The following is a 20541-nucleotide window of genomic DNA, read 5'->3' as shown; positions in this document are numbered from 1 at the left end:
GGGCGCCGGCAGGAAACGAGGGACGCGCGGGAGGGAGGGGGGAGGCCACGGAGGGGAGGGGGAGGGACGGGGGAGGGGTCCGGCTGCCCCGGAAGCACCTCCCCGCCAGCCCCCTCCTCCAGCCGGGCCCGCAGCCCCCGGCCTGCCGCCCCCACCCTCTCCGCCCGGCAGGAAGTGACAGGCCCCGGAGCGAGCCCCGGAGGCCTGGCGGAGCCGCGGCCGGCCCGCACCCGGAGCGGCGGGAGGGGCGGGGAGCCGCGGCCGCGCCGGGCGCCTCCCACCCCGCCCTCGGCGCCCCCGCCCCTCCAGGAAGGGGAGGAGGCGAGGGGAGCCCGCCGCGGAGGCCGAGCGCGCCCCCCTCCCGGCCCGGCGCCCGGGGACCCCGGCACGTGAGGTGGACGCCCCCCACCCCCTATCCCGGGAGCGCCCGGGTGCGGAGCCAGGCGCGGAGGTAAGCGGGCGGCCGCGGCGGGGCAGGGGCAGGACCTCCGGGGGCTTGGCCGCGCGGGGATGTTTCTGCAGCCGCCGCGGGCTGTGGAACGCCCCAGGTACCTCCCCCGGCGTCTTTCCCTGCCTACCTCTGGCGCTCGCCCTGCGGTCCTTCGCTCCGCCGCCCGAGCCTCTCACTCTTCTATTCATTTTCGCTGTGCTCACTGCTGTCCGTCCGTCACCCTAGTTGCTCCTGACCGCTCCTTCTCTCATTCATTTTCCCTCCTCTGACTTTGACTCTCCCATCCAAGCGTGCGGTCTAGTTCTCTCCCTGCTTTTTTCTGGTCCCCTGGGTTCCTTAGCCTTCCAATTCCTCGATTTCTGTCTCCCTCCTGCCTGTCTCCCCGCTATCAGTAAGCACACTTCTCTGCTCACTTGGGGTCAGTTCACTCCTGGCACCACCGCTCCGTGAGCCCCCCTTCTCCCGGCGGGGTTGATTTCCTTTTGGGAACTCGTTCTCATCAAGGTTCTAGATACAGGGACCCCTGGGGGCGTCTACTCTCCTATTCTTCAGATGGCTTCGATTTCTGTGGCACAGTCTCCCCCGAACCCACCCCCTTCTCCTGCCCCCTTCCTATCTATGCCCCATCTTTCCTGGGAGGCGAGAGTTTCATGCTTGGGGAAATTGATTTCCTCCAACTCTTGGCTCAGGAGGCCCGGTACCTGGTCCACTTCATTATCTTTCTCTAGCTCCTTTCCAAAGATCTGCTCCAATCCAGCCACACACCCCCAAATACTATCTTTCAGGATGACCCCAGTTTAGTGATTCAGGGGACCTCTATGGTTCAGCTTTTCATGCTTTCTCTTCCAGTTAAATTCTGAAAATTTAAATTGACTGTGCCTCCCAGACTTTCTGTTGTCTTCATTTTCTGTATTTGATTTTACAGTCCCCACTCTGAGCACAAATGAATAGATATATGTGCTTGGGATCCAGGAATCCTGGTTTTGATGACAGTTTCTCCTGGTTTTAAGACTTTAAGCTGGTCTCTTTCCTCCTCTTTTCTATTTCACAACCTGAAAAATTATTAAGACTTCCATTTTAGGGGGAGATGGGGATCATATAGTTTATTAGCCTTTTCATCTACGAAGGGAATTCATGTCCCCTCTAGCTAGTAAAGGGGGGAGGGTCGCCTCTCTCTCAGTCCAGTGAACTAGGTCCGGTTGTCTATACAGCTATGCCGTGCTGCCTCTAATGCTTACTCACTTTTTTTCCTCCGCATGCTGATAATGAGGATTCATGGGTCTGTATCTGTTTAGTGCTTTGATATTTTGGCAAAAGATGTGGGGTGAAGATAAACTAGACTTGAAGCCAGTGTGATTTCTCCTGTATACTTCATGAGTTGTATCCATGTTTGCAATGACATTTGCTCTTCCTGGACAACTGAATTCTTGGAGGATAAGGATGCAATCAGATTAACTGGGAATGGACCCATAAGAAATCTCCCCAACTCTAATTTCCAAGGCCAAGCAGTTTGATTTTATTTAGTTTCTTTGTTTTGGATGGTATCATTAAAATGGGTTCACCTGAGTGAAACTATTGACACACCTTAGCAGATATTCTGATTTGATGTTTACATTCCTAAACCAAATTGTGCTGTGCTGACCTGGTATTTACAATGGCTCCTCCATACCTCAAAAGTAGAGAAAAAATAGCAAAAGAAGGGGACAAAAAAAAAAAAAGTAAGAACCAAAGAAACTTATTGTCATTTAATGCTGCTTGGATGGCATGTTTCTTATTACTTCTCATCTGTCTCTTTGCTCTGTTATTAGCAATGTTTTCATGTGTTCTTTGCAAATTTTAGAGTAGACCCCAGAGGATAAATTCTGGTTACTAAGTGGATGAAAACGTTGAATCTTACTTTCTTGAAGCTTTGATGGCTGTATTTACTATGTTTAATACCTGTAAGTCATTTGTTACAATGATGTGTTACATTTACTTGGGAATCCTCTGCATCCAGAGGAACTGAGGTATAAGAAGATAAAGTAACATGGCCAAGGTGTTATTAGTAGCCCCAGCTCCAGCCAGGCAGCTCTTTGGGTGAGATGGGCTATAGGCTAGTTCTTCTCCCTCCCAGTTTTGTGACTTTCTATGTTGCTTTGGTCCTTTCTGTAGCATAAGCCCCTCCTTCATAGAATGAAGACAATGGGTACTCAAAGTGAGTGACATGGCCTTAACCACAGATTGTTTTTGGTTTGAAGACCTGTGTCCTAGTGTAAAGATTTGATAGTTAACTAGGACTACTTCCTTAACCTCTGAAAACCTCATTTCCACAATTGTAAAGTGAAGATAATTATATTTACCATAAATCACTGATAAATAATGGAGGTGAAGGGCCTAGCCCAGTGAGAGGAGGCCCCTAGTGACTTCTCAGTACATGGTGGCCATTGTTAAAGTGAGGCTGATAATGATGTTGCATGTGCAGATAAAAATGAAGGAACAGTAAGTTTTAAATGGGATGATTTTAAACTGTTTAAAAGTGTGATGGGGATATAAAATAGCCTTACTCTTATAAGGAACCATCTTACATTCAGGCCGTTTTCTGTTTAATGACAGCCAGGAGGGAATATGTAAAAGTTGTTTTTTTAGAGACATCGCTTAGTTTCAAAAGATGGTGTGGGGAAGATATGGTTATAAGTGTATTGAAGATTTGGTGATTATTAAAACAGAGCAATCATGGCTTCTGGAAGAAAAGGAAGGTTCTTAGGTAACTTGAATAAATAGTAACATGAAATAGTCATTGGAGATCAGGTGCACATTTTAACCCGTTGCTACTTCCATCTAGGTCTGGAGTCAGAGCGCCAGCTGTGGGGACCCTGGACCTCTATCATGGAGACTGAGAGTGAACAGAACTCCAACTCCACCAATGGGAGTTCTGGCTCTGGGAGCAGCTCTCGGCCCCAGATCGCTCAAATGTCACTGTATGAACGGCAGGCTGTGCAGGTGAGGCTCAGCACTGAGGGGCTGTGAGCATTGGCTTGGGGTGTGCAAAGATGCAGGAAGATAATCACTCTTGGTTTCTTTCCTGCAAACTGGGCAAGTACGATCAGGTGATGACAAAGGTCCCTTGCAGGTCTGAGAACCTTTGGAGTTTACAACAGTTTGAGCAAGCAGGCAGAACAGGATATCAATCTTTAAGGTTTTTATATCATTCAGTTCATGTTGCTAGATTCTCACTAACCATTTCTCTTCAAGGATTGTCAGGTTTTTATTTTTGGGTCTTTCTTGAAAATCACCCTGGGTAGTGGAAGTTAAGAACCTCAACTATTTCGGCTCCTGGAAAGAAAAAAAAGAAATGTAGTTTTGGCTTTGAAGTTAATGCCAAAACTGAATTACTGATACTGTCTTTATAAACTGTTAGCATTATACTGTAGATGCTTAAAAATTCCAGTTACTTGAAAATTTTACCTGATACAGCCTTTCATAGTCACTGTTTATTTTATTTTTCATTATTTTCAACCCTTTAAGGCCCTGTCGGGCTTCCTAGGTGGCTCAGTGATAAAGAATCAGCCTTCCAGTGTAAGAGATGCAAGAGACACAGGTTTGATCCCTGGGTTGATCCCCTGGAGAAGGAAATAGCAGCCCACTCCAGTATTCTTGCCTGGAGAATTCTATGGACAGGGGAGCCTGGAAGGTTGTAGTCCATGGGGTCAAAAAGAGTTGGATACGACTGAGCACGCACACAGGCAGGGCTCTATCACCTTTACTGTATCCCTAGAATATGGTCTTTTATTTTCTTCTCTTTACATTAATCAACATTCCATTTATTTTCAGCCAGTTTAGTCCTACTTCTTCGTTATATCAGATATTTCCAGATTCCATTTTGGGAGATACAAGTTTATGCGAGATTATACTGCTGTATTTTTCAATTAATTGTGTCCCTACTTTTTAAGGACTACATGAACTCACTGGTTCTAATATAAAAATGGACATATCAGATGTCGACAGGCTAACCAGATACCCATCTTTTCCTTTTTTTCTCTCCTCCCCATGTGTCCCTTTCCCAGGATCCCAGTGATTTCTACAGCATAGAAGTTAGGAGTGGTTCATCCCAAGTGGATTGATTCCCTTCTGTTTCTCCCTAGGCTCTGCAGGCACTGCAGCGTCAGCCCAACGCGGCTCAGTATTTCCACCAGTTCATGCTCCAGCAGCAGCTCAGCAATGCCCAGCTGCATAGCCTGGCTGCCGTCCAGCAGGTGAGAGGTCAGCAGCCAGCTGGCCCAGGAGGGAGGGGACAGGCAGTACAGGTGGGTCGGGACACACCACACCCTCCACTGAGCCACGCTGGGAACAGTGTCCCATGCCTCCTGTCCTCCTGCAAGAGGATGAGTGGACCTCGGCGTGTGGGCTCACAGTAAGAACCGTGGGAGAACTGCCTTTTAGAGGTAGCAAGGCTGTGTGCTAGCCCTGCACTGTCCAGTGTAGTAGCTGTTAGCCACAGGCAGCTGTTGAGCACTTAAAATATAGCTAGGACTTCCCTGGTGGTGTAGTGGTTGAGAATCTGCCTTGTGGTGCAAGAGACAAGGGTTCAGTCCCTGGGCGGGGAAGTAAGATATCATACCCCTTGCAGCAGCTAAGCCCATGCTGTAGTTTACTGATACCACATGCCACCACTAGAGAGTCTGGGCTGCAACGAAAGATGCCACGTGACACAATGAGGACTATGAGTACCGCATCTAAGACGGGACCCAGCCAAATATTTTAGAAAATCCATCTCCTTAAAAAACAACAACAACAACAACAAATGCAGCTAGTCCAGATGGAGGTATGGGAGAAGATTTTGGATTTCAGAGACTTTTTACTTTGAAAAAGCTCAGTAGTTCGTTTATGTTGGCATGTATTAAAATGAGACAGATCAGCTTGAATAAAGTAAATTTTTAAAGTTTACTTCTCCTGTTTCTTTTTACTCTTTGAAAAATGTTCATATTAGAAAATGATATAGGTGGCTCACCTTACATTTGTATCGATAGGGCAGCTCTGGGCTGGACTTAGCAGTGACTTCTGATGTGACCTGACCAAAGGTTCTTCCAGCTAAAAGAAAGCGGGAGAAGGAGCACGGGCTGCCAGCTGCCCTGGGCGGGTTATGTGGGAGTCGTGGGGTTAGCATATGTAGCAATATGAGGGTGATTGACATGGTAAACACACTTGTCCTTGCTCCATAGTAGAGGCTCACTGCTCTTACCTGAAATCTCAGTTATATTTTGTGCCTGTGATTTGTCCCTGGAAGATTCAGAGCCTTTGCCTTCGTTGTCTCTGCTCTCCCTTGTCTTTTTTGCCCCCTAACAGGCCACAATTGCTGCCAGTCGGCAGGCCAGCTCCCCAAACACCAGCACTGCACAGCAGCAGACCACCACCACCCAGGCCTCTGTGAGTACTGCCTGTCCCCACTGAGGGGCTTTCCTCCCTGGGTCTGGGTCTTTCAGTTAAATTCTTGGCTTTGCCAACATTCAGATTTTTCTGTAAGATATTTCAGGAAACCTGAGTGCACTTTTTAGCCAACCCAATATTTTGTGCCATTGATCTGAGAGTGTTTATTTCACCATTGATGATATTTACTGATTGTGTGTAGAGAATATCAGTAAAAGGGAGAATAACCAGCGTGGATCTGTAGAGGTGTCTTAAGGAGGAAGAAAATCCTGGGCAGGAGGAATCAAAGGGTCCCAAGGGCTAATCGCTGGATCCTTGACTGAGAAGCAGAATCTATTCCATTTCGTCCTTTGCGCCTCAGCTCTTACACTGGTGATTAGGGCCTGGTTTCTGTACTTTGCTGATAGCCTTCAGAGGCCAGGATGACAGGTGTGGATGGTAGGGTGTTCATTTCCTCCTGACTCTGTGAAAGTGAGATACTCTGCTTTCGCTGGTGTCACTCTGAGTTTGTCAGTCATGTGTATTTCCTTGTGTCTCTTCCCCCATCCTTAGTCCTGGTTCCCTTCTGTACCACACAGATCAATCTGGCCACCACATCGGCCGCCCAGCTCATCAGCCGGTCCCAGAGTGTGAGCTCTCCCAGTGCTACCACTTTGACCCAGTCTGTGTTACTGGGGAACACCACCTCCCCACCCCTCAACCAGTCCCAGGCCCAGATGTATCTGCGGGTAAGCCACAGCCTCCATTGTCCCAGGGACATAATTGTTCTCTGAGTTACTGAGTGAAAGCCTTTTTTTTTTCTGGCTGCACTGTGCACCTTTTGGGGTGTTAGTTCCCCAACTAGGGATTGAACCCAGGCTCAAGTCTTAACCACTGGACCACCAGGAAATTTCCCAAAGTGAAAGCTGTCTTATGTCATCATGGTTGAAAGTGAAAGTTGCTCAGTTGTGTCCGACTCTTTGTGATCCCATGGGCTCTACAGTCCATGGAATTCTTCAGGCCAGAATACTGGAGTGGGTAGCCTTTCCGTTCTCCAGGGCATCTCCCCAGCCCAGGGATCAAACCCACGTCTCCCGCACTGCAGGCGGATTCTTTACCAGCTGAGCCACAAGGGAAGCCTGTGTCATCATGGTTACCCAGATGTTTTAGGACAAGCTGATCTGCTTCCTGTGCCTGACTAACCTCTAGATGTGATGCTCAGTGTTCACAGGTAGCTTACAAACAATTGAGATCCTAAGTTAGAAGATTTCACCTCAGTTTTAAAGAAATTTGCACCAGATACAGTCTAATCTTTAAAGCCATGGCTCACGTGCACAAATCCTAAGTGTTACCTCTTGGCCTGTCTGCTTAATATATATAAACCCTTGTTCCCAACTCATTGTCTCAGCCTCATTGATGTTTGACTCTTTGTTGTCAGCGTATAGTTTATACACGTTACAGGTTTTCTTCGGACGGTTCATCGCACGTGGAGGATGAGGGTCTCCTGGGTTGGTGTGGAAAGGGGCAGGGCCTAGTGGTTTCGTATCTTCTGTTTATTTTGTCTTGTGGTCCTTTCCTTCCGTTTCTTCTGTCTCTCTCCCCTTTCTCTTGTTCTGTTTCCTCTGCTCTTCCTCCTCTCCTTGCCAGCCACAGCTGGGAAACCTATTGCAGGTAAACCGGACCCTGGGCCGGAATGTGCCTCTAGCCTCCCAACTCATCCTGATGCCTAACGGGGCAGTGGCTGCAGTCCAGCAGGAGGCGCCATCTGCTCAGTCTCCTGGAGTCCACACAGATGCCGATCAGGTCAGTGGTGACCACTTGACCTGCGGACGGGCCCTGGGGAGGGCGAATGGAGTGGCCTCGGACCAGGGATCACCCTTCCACCCCATTACCATTTTTCAGAATCCTTCCCCCCCCACCCCCCCGCCCCCCTCAATTTCTGTAGAACTTGAATCCCTTACACCTTTTAGCTGTTTGAATTAGGAAGGGAAGTAGACTTAACTGAAAACAGCCCTGGGGATATGGGAAGCCACCTCCTTTTTAAAAAAAAAAAACTTTTTATTTTATATTGGAGTATAGCTGATAATGGTGTGGTAATTTCAGGTGGACAGCAGAGGGACTCAGCCATACATATATGTGTATCCATTTACCCTCCAAACTCCCCTTATCCAGGGAAGCCTTATTCTTAACACAGGACTGGTGTCGCTGCCCTCCTTTTAGCCCTCCGTAGCTCAGTTTTATTCGGGAAGTCCTAGTTCCCTGTCCTTGCAGTACTCTCTGGAAGATAAGGGATGGTGGAGGGAATTCTGGTTAGACAGACATCAAGCTGAGTTGCTGGCAGAACACTTGATTTCTTCTCTATGAGTTACTATAGCTTTCAACCTTCAGCAGCCTGTTTCGCTCAAAGGTGTTCCCAGTATAATCTTCCTCACCAGTGTGTTTCTGTGCCTTATCTCAAACAAAAAAAAATATATAGAGAGAGCAATGTTTTAGCTTCTTTTGCATGGCATACAAACTGGAGTCTCATGGTACTTCTTTCATTCTTCTAGTTTTTATCAGTCAGCAAGTAAACATTGAGCTCTGCATTTCAGTGAACTTGAGCAGATTCTGAAAGGATGGGTGGCATTTGATTTGGAGTAGCATGAACACTAGAGAGAGAGAATAGCATGTGTCAAAGCCTGACTACTCAGCTACGTGACTGTGAGTTGGAGATGAGTGAATAAAGTGGAGACAAGCCTGTGGCAGGAAAGGGCATTGTTAAGGACAAATCTGAAAGCCACGTGACTTCGTAGGTAGCAGTGGCACTGCTGACTTGAACAGCAGATTAAGAGGGTCAGGAAACTAGTTGAGAAAGACTGATTTTGGGGCCTGTGCCTGGAGAAGGAAGAGAAATGAGGGAACCTGCTGAGAAACTGCTGGGGTCAGTTACAGATACGGCCTTTGGTTTAGATTACAGTAGGAGTGGTGGGGTCAGGATGAGGCAGAACCTGCTTCCATAGCAGTTCTTTCACTTATACATCTATTCATCAGATGTTTGTGTGTTGGTCTGTGGACGGACAGAGTAGTGGTTGAAAGTGTGAATCTTCGTTGGGGTCAATTCCAACTCTGTGACTTACTGTGACCTCTGCAAATGGCCCAGCATCTTCTTGCCACAATTTCTTTGTCTATTAAATAGCCGTTATAAAATACTTGTCCCAGGGCATGTTGTGAGGACTCAGTGAGTTGATGTGTGTAAGTGTTTGAACAGTGCCTGGACACAGTGAGTGTTTGAGTTTGGCTCTCTTTGTGATCAGACAGGTGACATTCCTCAGCCTTGAATGTAGGAACAGGAGAGGAGGGTGAAGCTGGGCCTGGGGAGGGGGTTCAGGCTTGGCGTTGGGAGGGAGCCAGCAGAGGAGAGGTGAATGAAGGGACAGGAAAGAATTGAGGAGGAGGGAATGAGATCCTGAGCCTAGTGAGCCTTTGATAGGAGGAAGGAGAGAAGGCGGCCGGGGTGAGGGGAGAACGATGGGGTCTGACGGAGGTACAAGGCCAGGTTTGCGGTGGGACCAGAGGTGGTGGTATCATTTCTGGGAGTGAACAGTGAGAGGGGAAAGAGGAAGTGGTTCAGAGGTACAGGGAGAGGAGGAAAGTTTTAAATAGCTATAACGGGAAGGAAGCTGTTAGGAAGAATCTTCATGATTGCCAGGTAATATGTAAGTGGCCCAGTACCCAGTCCTGATGATTTTTGTAAATCTCTCCCAAAAGCTATTATTTCTCTACTTTATTACTATTATCTGAATTTGGGTTCTTTTTATTTTTCACCTGAATTACTCTACTAGTTTCCTAACTGGCCTCTTAATTTCAGCCTTATTTGCTTCTGCCTCTAATCCTCTCCCATATTGCTATCAGGATAAGTTTTTTTAATAAGAAAATATGCATTGTTATTTAAAAAAAAATTTTTACATTTTGTATCGGAGTACAGCCTATTAACATTTGTTGTGATAATTCCAGGTGAGCAGCAGAGGGACTCAGGCATTCACAGACATATATTCATTCTCTCACAAACTTCCCTAACATTTTTAATTATACCTCTGGCCTATTGATGAATCATAATAATCCTTGACTCATGGCATCCTCTCATCAATGGTTCATTCATGGTCCACTTTTTAAAACATTTACTCTGTAAGTTTTAATCATGTAATAAGCCACCCCCAGCTCCAGATGGAGCTCCCCTGCCTGACCCTGCTCATCCATGGTGATGTTCATTCTGATTCATTCTTCCCTGTAACCCTTTTTGTGTAGCTTTACTGCCTTTACTATATTTCTGAAATGTTCTCTTTAATATGGAACATTTCAAACAGATAAAAAACAGAAAGAAATATGGATCTGTAAGTGCTTAACCGTCCAACTTTAGCATTTATTGACATGTGGTCAATTTCTCCAGGCCCTTTCCCTTCATCTGTGGATTATTTAGAAGCAAGTTCCAGATACCATGTGGATATATATATATATATATATATATATAACAAATATAAATTTGTATTTAAGTCTGTAAGGTACTTACATTGTATATAATCCTTTGGGGAATGCCTTCATTAAATGACTTATTGTCAGAATCCATCTGTATTGTTGCATGTGTCATTGTACTTGGTTTTGATTTCCATGTAATATTCCAGTGTGTGAATATACTACAGTTCATTCATTCTCTCTTCTGGCGGTGGCCATTTGGTTGGTTTTTAGGCTTTTGTTAGGATGACTAGTGCTGCTGTGACCGTTCTTACACATGCACTTCTCTTGTGGGGCTCCTGGGTTAGAGCATGTGTGAATATTTCAACTTTAGGACAAAATGCCAACTGTTTTCCAGAGTGGCTGTGCTCAAAGAATGGTTTCGACGATAGAGTTGATCATGATTTCTGATGAATATTCTTCAGTGGCTTCCTGTGATTTATTAAGAGCTTGTCATCCCTTCTCTCCATTGATACACTGGAGCACTTGTGGTCTGTCAGGCACTGTGCTCAGTGCTGGGAATTTCTCATTTTAACATTCCAAGCCCTTCAAGATCTGGCCTCTTTCTAGCCTCCACCTACCTGCCCAGCTTCATTTCTGGCCACTCCCTCCAGCCTGCCCCAAGCTTAATGAAATATTTATCATTTCCAAAAACACGGTGCTCTTTCTTGGCTTGGTGGTCCTGCACTGTTGTTACCTGTGTCTTCACACCCTGTTGGTTCTCAGCTCAGACATCGCCTGTGTTAGAATGTCTTCCCTCATGCGCTTTGTCTGAGTTACTACTGTTCCTCCTCTGCACTCCCCTAGCACTGGGTGCATATCTGTGCATGGTGTAACTTGATTTTCTTGTCTTCTCGAGTAGAAAGTACTCATTAAAAGCAGGGGCTTGTGTCTTTCATCTCTGCATTCCCAGTATCCAGTGCGGTACCTGCAGCATAGTTGGTAGTTGGTAGATGTTGAATGAATTAATGGGGAAGAAAGGGAAAGTCTGAGACATTTGGAAGGAATAAAATTACCAAACTTGATGACAGATTTTATACACAATGAAGGAGACTGAGAATCAGATATGACTTGAGAGCTCCTCTCTGGGAAGGCCTTCTCTGTGTTTGTACAGGTGAGGGTACAGCTGAGGGGGGCCGTGGAGTATCTGTAGCTGTCACTGCTTCTGACTCAGTAGTCTTTCGCTTTAGTGGCCCTTGCTCCCCCGGTTTCTCAATCTGCCTTTTGCTTCATATCTTTCAGGTGCAGAACTTGGCCGTCAGGAACCAGCAGGCCTCCGCCCAAGGACCCCAAATGCAAGGCTCTGCTCAGAAGGCCATCCCTCCTGGGGCCTCCTCTGTCTCCAGCCTCTCCCAGGCCTCTAGCCAGGCCCTTGCGGTGGCTCAGGCTTCCTCTGGGGCCTCAGGCCAGTCTCTCAACCTCAGTCAAGCTGGTGGAGGCAGTGGGACTAACATCCCAGGGTCCATGGGTCCTGGAGGAGGTGGCCAGGCTCCTGGGGGATTGGGGCAGTTGCCTTCCTCAGGAATGGGTGGTGGTGGGAGCTGCCCCAGGAAGGGCACCGGAGTGGTGCAGCCCTTGCCTGCAGCCCAGGCAGTGACTGTGAGTCAGGGCAGCCAGACAGAAGCAGAAAGCGCAGCAGCCAAGAAAGCAGAAGCAGACGGAACTGGTCAGCAGAACGTGGGCATGAACCTCACCCGGACCGCCACTCCTGCTCCCAGCCAGACCCTCATTAGCTCAGGTACTCTGTCTCCCATAATGTTCTTATTCCCTCAGGGCTAGCTTGAAGTCTTCAGGGTATGTGTCTTTGCCCTTGCTCGTTTTGGTCCTGAAATAGTGGAAGGAAAGAATCACATAAACCTTGTTCGTATTAGTCCAGGAGACAGGATGACAGGTAGCAGAGAGGGATCCTGTCTGTTTCTGCCAGGCAGCAGTCAGTTTACAAGTTGCCTTGTCTCCTTCTTAGGTCCTGACTTCTTCAATTTACTCCCTCTACACATTCATTCACTAGGGTCTTTTCTTTCTTTTTTTTTAAATTTGGTTGTTCTGCGTCTTAGTTGTAAGCACACAACTAAGCGCTACAGTCTTCGTTGTAGCATTTGGTTCTTCACTGCTGTGCACAGGCTTCTCTAGTTGTGGTGCAGTCTTAATTGTCCCCGGCATGTGGGATATTAGTTCCCCGATCAGGGATCAGACCCCTGTCCCCTGCATTGGAAGGTGGAATCTTAACTACTAGACCACCGGGGAAGTTCCCACTCAGTTCTTTTTGAATAGCTTGCTGTGTTCTAGGGATGGTACTGGAATACATCATTGAAAAACAGACTCTTCTGCTTATGGAGCTTGCAATGTATCATAAGGGATGACTTCTCTCCTCACACATTTACTGTTGGTCAGTTGGCAGTGTAGAGCAAAGACTGTGCCTTCGAGTGCTTAGGGTAAGCAGATAGAGCCCTGCTTAAATATGGTCCAACTTGTGATCATCTTTATGATGGTAAGGACTTCACTGGTGGCTCAGACGGTAAAGCATCTGTCTACAATGCGGGAGACCCGGGTTCAGTCCCTGGGTTGGGAAGATCCCCTGGAGAAGGAAATGCAATCCACTCCAGTACTATTGCCTGGAAAATCCCGTGGACAGAGGAGCCTGGTAGGCTACAGTCCCTGGGGTCGCAAAGAGTTGGACACGACTGAGCGACTTCACTCGCTCACTCAAGGATGGTAAGGATTAAAAAAAATAATAGTAATAACCCAGGGTAGTGCTTGTTTTTAGGCTGTGGATAGAGTTAGATGTGTGTACCCTATCTGGTAGTGTTTATTTTTGCTTCCTTGTTTCTAGTACTTTAAGTGTTGTATGTTTGAATAATGTACTCCCCAAATTTATAAAGAATCTGCCTGCAGTGTGGGAGACCTGGGCTCAATCCCTGGGTTGGGAAGGTCCCCTGGAGAAGGGAAAGGCTACCCACTCCAGTATTCTGACTTGGAGAATTCCATGGACTTTATGTAGTCCATGGGGTCACAAAGAGTCAGATATGACTGAATGACTTAAAAAAAAAAAAAAGTTTGGACTTCCCTGTGGCTCAGACGGTAAAGCGTCTGTCTACAATGCAGGAGACCTGGGTTCGAGCCCTGGATTGGGAAGATCCCCTGGAGAAGGAAATGGCAATCCACTTCAGGACTATTGCCTGGAAAATCCCATGGACAGAGGAGCCTGGTAGGCTACAGTCCATGGGGTCGCAAAGAGTCGGACACGACTGAGCGACTTCACTACTATCAGTTGTTTTACTAACACCTAGTATGGCACTTTACAAACTATGGCACTTGTAATACCAAAGTGCTTTCATGTCACATATAGTCTCTGGGCACTCTGGTAGGGTGTGAAGCAGGGGAGATCACATCTCCAGTTTACAGTGGAGGGAACTGGGTCATGTCTGAGCCCACAGTGGCTGACTCTTTAAATTTCTCATGGGTGGTGACCTAAACTGATGAATCATGGAGACCCGAGGCAATCATGGGAAGATGTTGGTATCTTTACCTCTGGATATTTAGTCTTTCAGTGACAACCTGTTAAGTGTTTCTCATGTATCAGGCCCTGGGCTGGGTTCTAGGGATGCAAAAACGAATGAAATGTGGACTTTGCGCTTGAGGAGCAGAATCTAATCATGAATATGAGACTGGGCCCGCCATTGTCCTTGCTGAGTGCCAAGTAACAGGATTTAAGTAAAGAAAAAAAAGAAAATGCAAGAAATTACTGAGGACTGTTACATGCTTGAGCAAAGGTGGTCTTTCCCTGACATCTTTAAGGCTTGAGATGGTTGTTAACGTCCGACTCAGAGGAAAGAGTGTAAACCAGGCGGCCTGTCAGGCCCCTCCAGCTCGCTTTCCATTCATAGTTTGAGTCTACAACTAGGTACACCATGGAAGGCTGCTTTGACTGGCGCCTTTGATGATGTTGCTCACGTCTGCTCTCCCTTCCCTTTGTGCCTCTGGGGGCTCGTTCCTGCAGCTACCTACACGCAGATCCAGCCCCACTCCCTGATTCAGCAGCAGCAGCAGATCCACCTCCAGCAGAAGCAGGTGGTGATCCAGCAGCAGATCGCTATCCACCACCAGCAGCAGTTCCCGCACCGCCAGTCCCAGCTTCTACACACGGCCACGCACCTCCAGCTGGCCCAGCAGCAGCAGCAGCAGCAGCAGCAACAGCAGGCCACCACCCTCACTGCCCCGCAGCCTCCGCCGGGTCCCCCGACCCAGCCGGTTCCGCCGTCCCCGTCCCAGCAGCCAGCCCAGACCCTGGTTGTCCAGCCCATGCTGCAGTCTTCACCGCTGTCCCTGCCGCCAGACCCCGCCCCCAAGCCCCCCATCCCCATCCAGTCCAAACCGCCGGCAGCCCCTCTCAAGCCCCCTCAGCTAGGGGCTGCCAAGATGTCTGCCGCCCAGCAGCCCCCACCCCACATCCCTGTGCAGGTGGTGGGCACCCGGCAGCCGGGTACAGCCCAGGCCCAGGCTTTGGGGCTGGCCCAGCTGGCAGCTGCCGTCCCCACTTCCCGGGGGATGCCAGGCACAGTGCCGCCGGGCCAGGCCCACTTGGCCTCCTCGCCGCCTTCATCCCAGGCCCCGGGTGCGCTGCAGGAGTGCCCGCCCACGTTGGCCTCAGGGATGACCCTGGCCCCCGTGCAGGGGACGGCGCATGTGGTGAAGGGAGGGGCAACCACCTCCTCACCGGTGGTCACGCAGGTCCCTGCCGCCTTCTACATGCAGTCTGTTCACCTGCCGGTGAGTGTTGCCCTGTGATTGTGAGCACACGTCATTCTCAAGAGGACCTGAGCTTAATTTCGGAAGGGAATAAAGGGTTGAGAAGGTTAGGATATTAGTGCTTCTTTTGTAAGAGAGTTTAATGGAAGGTTAAGATCCTGGCGTGTATTCATTCAGTCTTTCATAAGAGAAGAGACATCAACGTATATAATACCTGAATCTCGTACTCCTACATGAAATTCTGTATTTTTGGATCTATACTAAGTTATATTAAGATACAGCTTTAACCACCAAAATCAATCTTTTAAAAAAACAATTCTTGGTTGGGCTGTGATGAACCCGGGTCTCCAGGTCTAGGTCAGGACTAAATAATGTTGTATGTTCGTCTTGATGTAGAAATAACACTTGTTGGTAATAACCAGAAATTTTACTGTACCATGGGACATATACACACTGGGGAATCTAGAACTAAGAAAATTTTCTTGGACAGTGTGGGAGTAATTGCGTTTCCTCATTATCCTTTGCTCATAAATCTTGTTTTCCTTCCTATTCTTCACTTTATAGGGCAAACCCCAGACACTGGCTGTAAAGCGCAAGGCTGAGTCTGAGGAGGAGCGAGATGACGTCTCCACACTGAGTTCAATGATTCCCGCGAAGACATCTCCAGTGGTAGAGAGCCCGAAGGCCATGGAGGAGAAGGGCGGTCTTGGAGGTGAGGAACGGACTTCTGTAGGACTGCTGAGTGCACAGAAATGAGATGAAAGCTCTGAGTGAGCTAAGAGTTTAGTCTGATTCATTAGAATGTGGGCCTGAATTTGGTGGAGGAGAGCTGGACACAGGGAAGCCAGGATAGACTGATCAGAGAGGAACATGTGTTACTGTGGAGGATCAGGCTGGCTTGGCTCATTGTTGGATCTCTTAGGTCATCCTCTCCCCATTCCTTAATCTCGTGTTTATTTTCTAGAGAAAGCTGAGCCAGTGACCAGCACGAACGCTAACACCCTGAGCAGTGACATTGTAGCTTTGGCTCCCACCCCATCAGCGCCCCCTCCTTCGCTGGCCATGGTGTCCAGACAGATGGGTGACTCCAAGCCCCCCCAGGCCATTGTGAAGCCCCAGATCCTCACCCACATCATCGAAGGCTTCGTTATCCAGGAAGGAGCAGAGCCTTTCCCGGTGAGGGCAGGGCCAGAAGGTGGGGTTTTCACGTGGGGACTTGGTCTGGTGGGCTGTCTTTTCAAACTCCAGAGACTCAGAAGGCTCAGAACTATTTAATTATTAGAGAACGGTTCAGTTCTGTTGTTTGTAGGATTAGCTATGAAGAAGGAAGGGAAAAGAAGAAGAAAGACTATGTAGACCAGGAACTGAAAATAGTGGGGAAAGGAGAAGCAAAGGAAAAAAGTGACCTTTAAGGTTGTCATGGTGGGTCTTTGTTTGTTTTGGGGCCCCTTTGTACAGCATTCGGGCATTGTACAGCACTTGGGATCCTAGTTCCCTGACCAGGGACTAAACCTGGGCCTCCTGCATTGGGAGCTTGGAGTCTCAACCACTAGACCACCAGGGAAGTCTCTAATTAGGTTGTTTTCATAGTGAACAAAATTGTGGTGGAGAAGTTGAGAGACTTTTCTGGATACCATGAGTTGCAGAGCCAGGACTTAGAACACAGGTCTCTTGCTTCCAAGTATGGTCCCTGCAGTTTAGGAAGGAAAAGGACAAAATAGGGAGCTGGGGTAGGAGCCCCTTCTCCAGCGGCTAATCTGAAAAGAGCCAGTTAAGAGACTCTAGATTGCCATATTGAAAATTGTTCTGTCTGCGTCGGACTTGGCCATTAACTCTGAGATCCAGGCAAAGACTTGGTGGAGAGAAGTGGTGGGGAAAGCTGTAGAAAGGAGTGAGGCTAATGTAATTCACCTTTTTCTGGAACAGGTGGGTTGTTCTCAGTTATTGAAAGAGTCTGAGAAGCCCCTGCAGACTGGCCTCACCACAGGACTGAATGAGAATCAGTCAGGTGGTCCTTTGGGTGGGGACAGCCCATCTGCTGGTGAGTATTCATTAGAGACCCATCTAGGGACGAGGCTGCTGGAGATGTGTTTGAGGACTTAGCGTAAAATAGGAATTAGCTCTTTCAAGTTGGAATTATATGAAGTCCATCTACATCAGAACACGTAGAATTACACTGAAGTTGTTCCATAGGGTTAAGGGGAATTTTATCAAGCTGATCTGTTGGATTATTTACTATAAGGATATATTTTTCAAAGGATAATCTGAAATAGGCTGTTTCTTAATTTCCAGTTCTCCTTATTTTAGATTCTGTAATATATGTTAAGGAGTCTTGTTTACATTTCCCCTCCCCTGCTTTTGAAAACTTCTGTGTCTGGGTGTGTGTGGCGGGGTGGGGGAGGGAGAAATCTCGTATCTTTCCAGGCATTAGTAATTAGTTCCTCTCTCCTGTGGAAAAGTGCAGTCAAATCTGAGACTACGAATTATGAAGAAATTAGTCACTTAAAGTGGAGATCATCTGGCTTAAGGTTAGGAAGACTGTGACGTCTCGAGGGACAGGTCTTTATGGTTTTGGATTTTGAACTTTGTTTTCGGGATTCTCAGTTAGGCTGAGTAGGTCTTTGGAGGGAACGCTGAGAGTAATTAGAGTCCAGCGCTGGGCCTGAGGGTGGCCTGAGTGGCAGCAGGAACCCACGCAGCCCTGCCTTGTTTTCAGAGCTAGATAAGAAGGCAAACCTCCTGAAGTGCGAGTACTGTGGGAAGTACGCCCCCGCCGAGCAGTTCCGCGGCTCCAAGAGATTCTGCTCCATGACTTGCGCTAAGAGGTACAGTAGGCCCCCGTCTCGCCCTTCTCCCTTGGACACCCCTTGCCCAGGATCTGCTCGAGACTCAGAGATAACGTCTCCGCCTTCATTCTCTTCCCCAAATTGGCCCCTAAAATCCTAGTTCACATGTAGAGCAGGGGAGCAAGGCGATTTTGCATAGCAGAACCCCTGACCTCCTGTACGTTCCCTGACCCACAGGTATAATGTGAGCTGTAGCCACCAATTCCGGCTGAAGAGGAAAAAAATGAAAGAATTTCAGGAAGCCAACTACGCCCGTGTTCGCCGGCGCGGACCCCGCCGTGGCTCCTCGGACATCGCCCGTGCCAAGATCCAGGGCAAGCGCCACCGAGTGAGCCACCAGTGTGGGGCGTGATGCTGCAAACTGGGCGTTTCCTTCTGCTCCCCCGCAGGGCAGCTCCTTTCCCCTGGGAAAAAAGTGTGAGACCAGAACTCTGGTTTCACATGGATCACATCACTCCAGATTCCAAAATCCTGATCTTTTTGTCTCTTCTCATCTGATTTACCTGTTGTTTCTGTTAATCCTTATGCCTTGTTAGAGGAGGAGAAATCTAGGGGAGTTGTTGGCAGAAGAGGGAACGAAGAGAGGGACACAGTTCACACTTGAAGGGCACTTGAGAGCAGACTCGTGACTTCGGGCATTTGCACATGAAGTACAGAGTGCTTTACTTGTGCTGGGATTAGTTTTTCCTCTGTGCCTCAAACCCAGGGTCGGGGGAGAGAGGGAGACCTCATGACGCTTACTTATGACCTCACTGTTTTTCCTGTAGGGTCAAGAGGACTCTAGCCGGGGTTCAGATAATTCCAGTTACGATGAAGCACTCTCTCCAACATCTCCTGGGCCTTTATCCGTGAGAGCAGGGCATGGAGAACGTGACCTGGGGAATCCCAACACAGCTCCACCCACCCCAGAATTACATGGCATCAACCCTGTGTTCCTATCCAGTAATCCTAGCCGCTGGAGCGTAGAGGAGGTCTATGAGTTCATTGCTTCTCTACAAGGTATCAAGGGCCTGTCCACCAGAACCTGGGTCATCTGTATGGCTTTCCTATGGTTTTTGTGAGGCCATCCCACAGGGCTTTGTAAATGGAAACGTAGAGGCTTAAGTATGGTATGATGAAGGTCCCCCAGAGAACCAGAGGCAACGCACTCCACTATTCTTGCCTGGAGAATCCCATGGACAGAGGACCCTGGTGGGCTGTGGTCCATGGGGACAGATGGGACTGAACATATATATATGCATGCACTTGACAAGGGGTAGTTTTCTCCAGAAAGGAAAACCATCCTACCCTCCTTGCTATTTTGTCTGAATTTGGGGCCCTTAAAGATGGCATGAATGCTGATTTTCTTGCCAGTGTCAAAGAAAACACTATATTTTGCTCTCTCTCTTCTCTTCCTCAAGTTATCTAAATTGAACAGTTTAGTTGGTGGAACACCTTAGTTCTTTTATCTTGGCTTTAAAAAAAAAATAGTTGCTCTGGTTTCATTTTGCTTCCATGTCTTGCCATCTCGGGCCATTGTATCACTGGATTTAGGACAAGTACTTTTGGTGCTACCATGTAGCTTCTCATACATACCCCACCGTTTCCTCCTAGGTTGCCAAGAGATTGCAGAGGAGTTTCGTTCCCAGGAGATTGATGGACAGGCCCTCTTATTACTTAAAGAGGAACATCTCATGAGTGCCATGAACATCAAGCTGGGTCCTGCCCTCAAGATCTGTGCTAAGATAAATGTCCTCAAGGAGACCTAAGGTGGCCCTCTTGCACAAATTAGCCTAAGGCAGACACTCCCCACCGTCCAGGTTATAACCTGGTGCCAGCAGAGACTCCACGAGGAAGACAGAGCTGTGCTGTCTTCTGCAGGAGGGGATCAACGAGACAGGGAAGAACCGTGCAAGAACTGGTCGCTGGTGCTACATGGTGGCAGCTTTGACGTTTCTCTGGGTTTTATTTTTAAAATCTTCACAATTCTCACCTACCCTAATCCAATCTTTGTGAAAAGAGGCAGTCTAGAGAACTAGGACTGCTCGGCCTTATCCCGGAGTGGAGTGTCTAGCAGGGTCTGAATTCTCCAGGAGGAGGAGGGATGTACAGTGTGGTGAGACAAGAAAATGGGTGGACTGTAGGTGTGCCTCGGCAGCGGTGGCGGGGGAATTTTCCAGCTTGTGTGACACAAGCAAAACCTGGTCCTCCCTCTTCCCTCCGGCTCCTCCCGACTGTAGCTGTGGCCGACTTCTGTTGTCACTCCTTTAGTGTTGAACATTTTCTCCTGCATCCTCACTGGCCAGTGTAGGGACTGGGTTGCCATCATTCTGATTTGCTGCAGGAACTGAAAGTATTGGGTACACATGTGGCTGTCGTCATTCTTTCTGCACCCCCTGCTCCCTTCCAATTTGTTGTCTTCTACTCTACTTTTTTTTCCCATTCCAACTCTGCTCTGTCCTATAGCTTTATAAAGCAGGAGCGCGTGGGGCTGAGGTCAGGAGTAGAAGGACCTGCCTTGGGCGCTATTCCTTATACAACAAAAATATTAAATATTTTTTTTCCTCCTCAGTAAAAGGATGAAAATTGGTCTCAGTTGTCTCTTAATCCATCATTCCAGTGTATGTTACAGGCTTCTTCCACACAAAT

General features: G+C 48.1%; 1 protein-coding gene across 3 annotated transcripts; it reads left to right on the top strand.

Annotated features, from left to right (window-relative positions):
* Window positions 1–312: 312 nt before the first annotated feature.
* PHC1 (polyhomeotic homolog 1) lies at window positions 313–20487 on the top strand. 3 transcript variants are annotated; one of them, XM_052639780.1, is made up of 15 exons: window positions 313–451; window positions 3273–3430; window positions 4573–4683; window positions 5774–5854; window positions 6433–6582; window positions 7481–7636; window positions 11564–12059; window positions 14319–15088; window positions 15632–15779; window positions 16032–16243; window positions 16994–17108; window positions 17784–17892; window positions 18091–18241; window positions 18681–18912; window positions 19507–20487. In XM_052639780.1, exons 2-15 carry the CDS (start codon window positions 3317–3319, stop codon window positions 19659–19661), a joined length of 3000 nt encoding a protein of 999 aa, XP_052495740.1. In that variant the 5' UTR covers window positions 313–451; window positions 3273–3316; the 3' UTR covers window positions 19662–20487. The 3 variants fall into 3 exon arrangements, with proteins under 3 accessions (XP_052495740.1, XP_052495742.1, XP_052495741.1); XM_052639782.1 differs by lacking the exon at window positions 313–451 and adding an exon at window positions 530–548 and having other exon boundaries at window positions 7505–7636; XM_052639781.1 differs by lacking the exon at window positions 313–451 and adding an exon at window positions 530–548.
* Window positions 20488–20541: the final 54 nt, after the last annotated feature.

The sequence above is a fragment of the Budorcas taxicolor genome, chromosome 5, assembly GCF_023091745.1.
Source record: "Budorcas taxicolor isolate Tak-1 chromosome 5, Takin1.1, whole genome shotgun sequence".
Lineage (NCBI taxonomy): Eukaryota > Metazoa > Chordata > Mammalia > Artiodactyla > Bovidae > Budorcas > Budorcas taxicolor.
The sequence above is the reverse complement of the archived record's forward strand: the minus strand, read 5'-3'. Positions and strand labels throughout refer to the sequence as shown.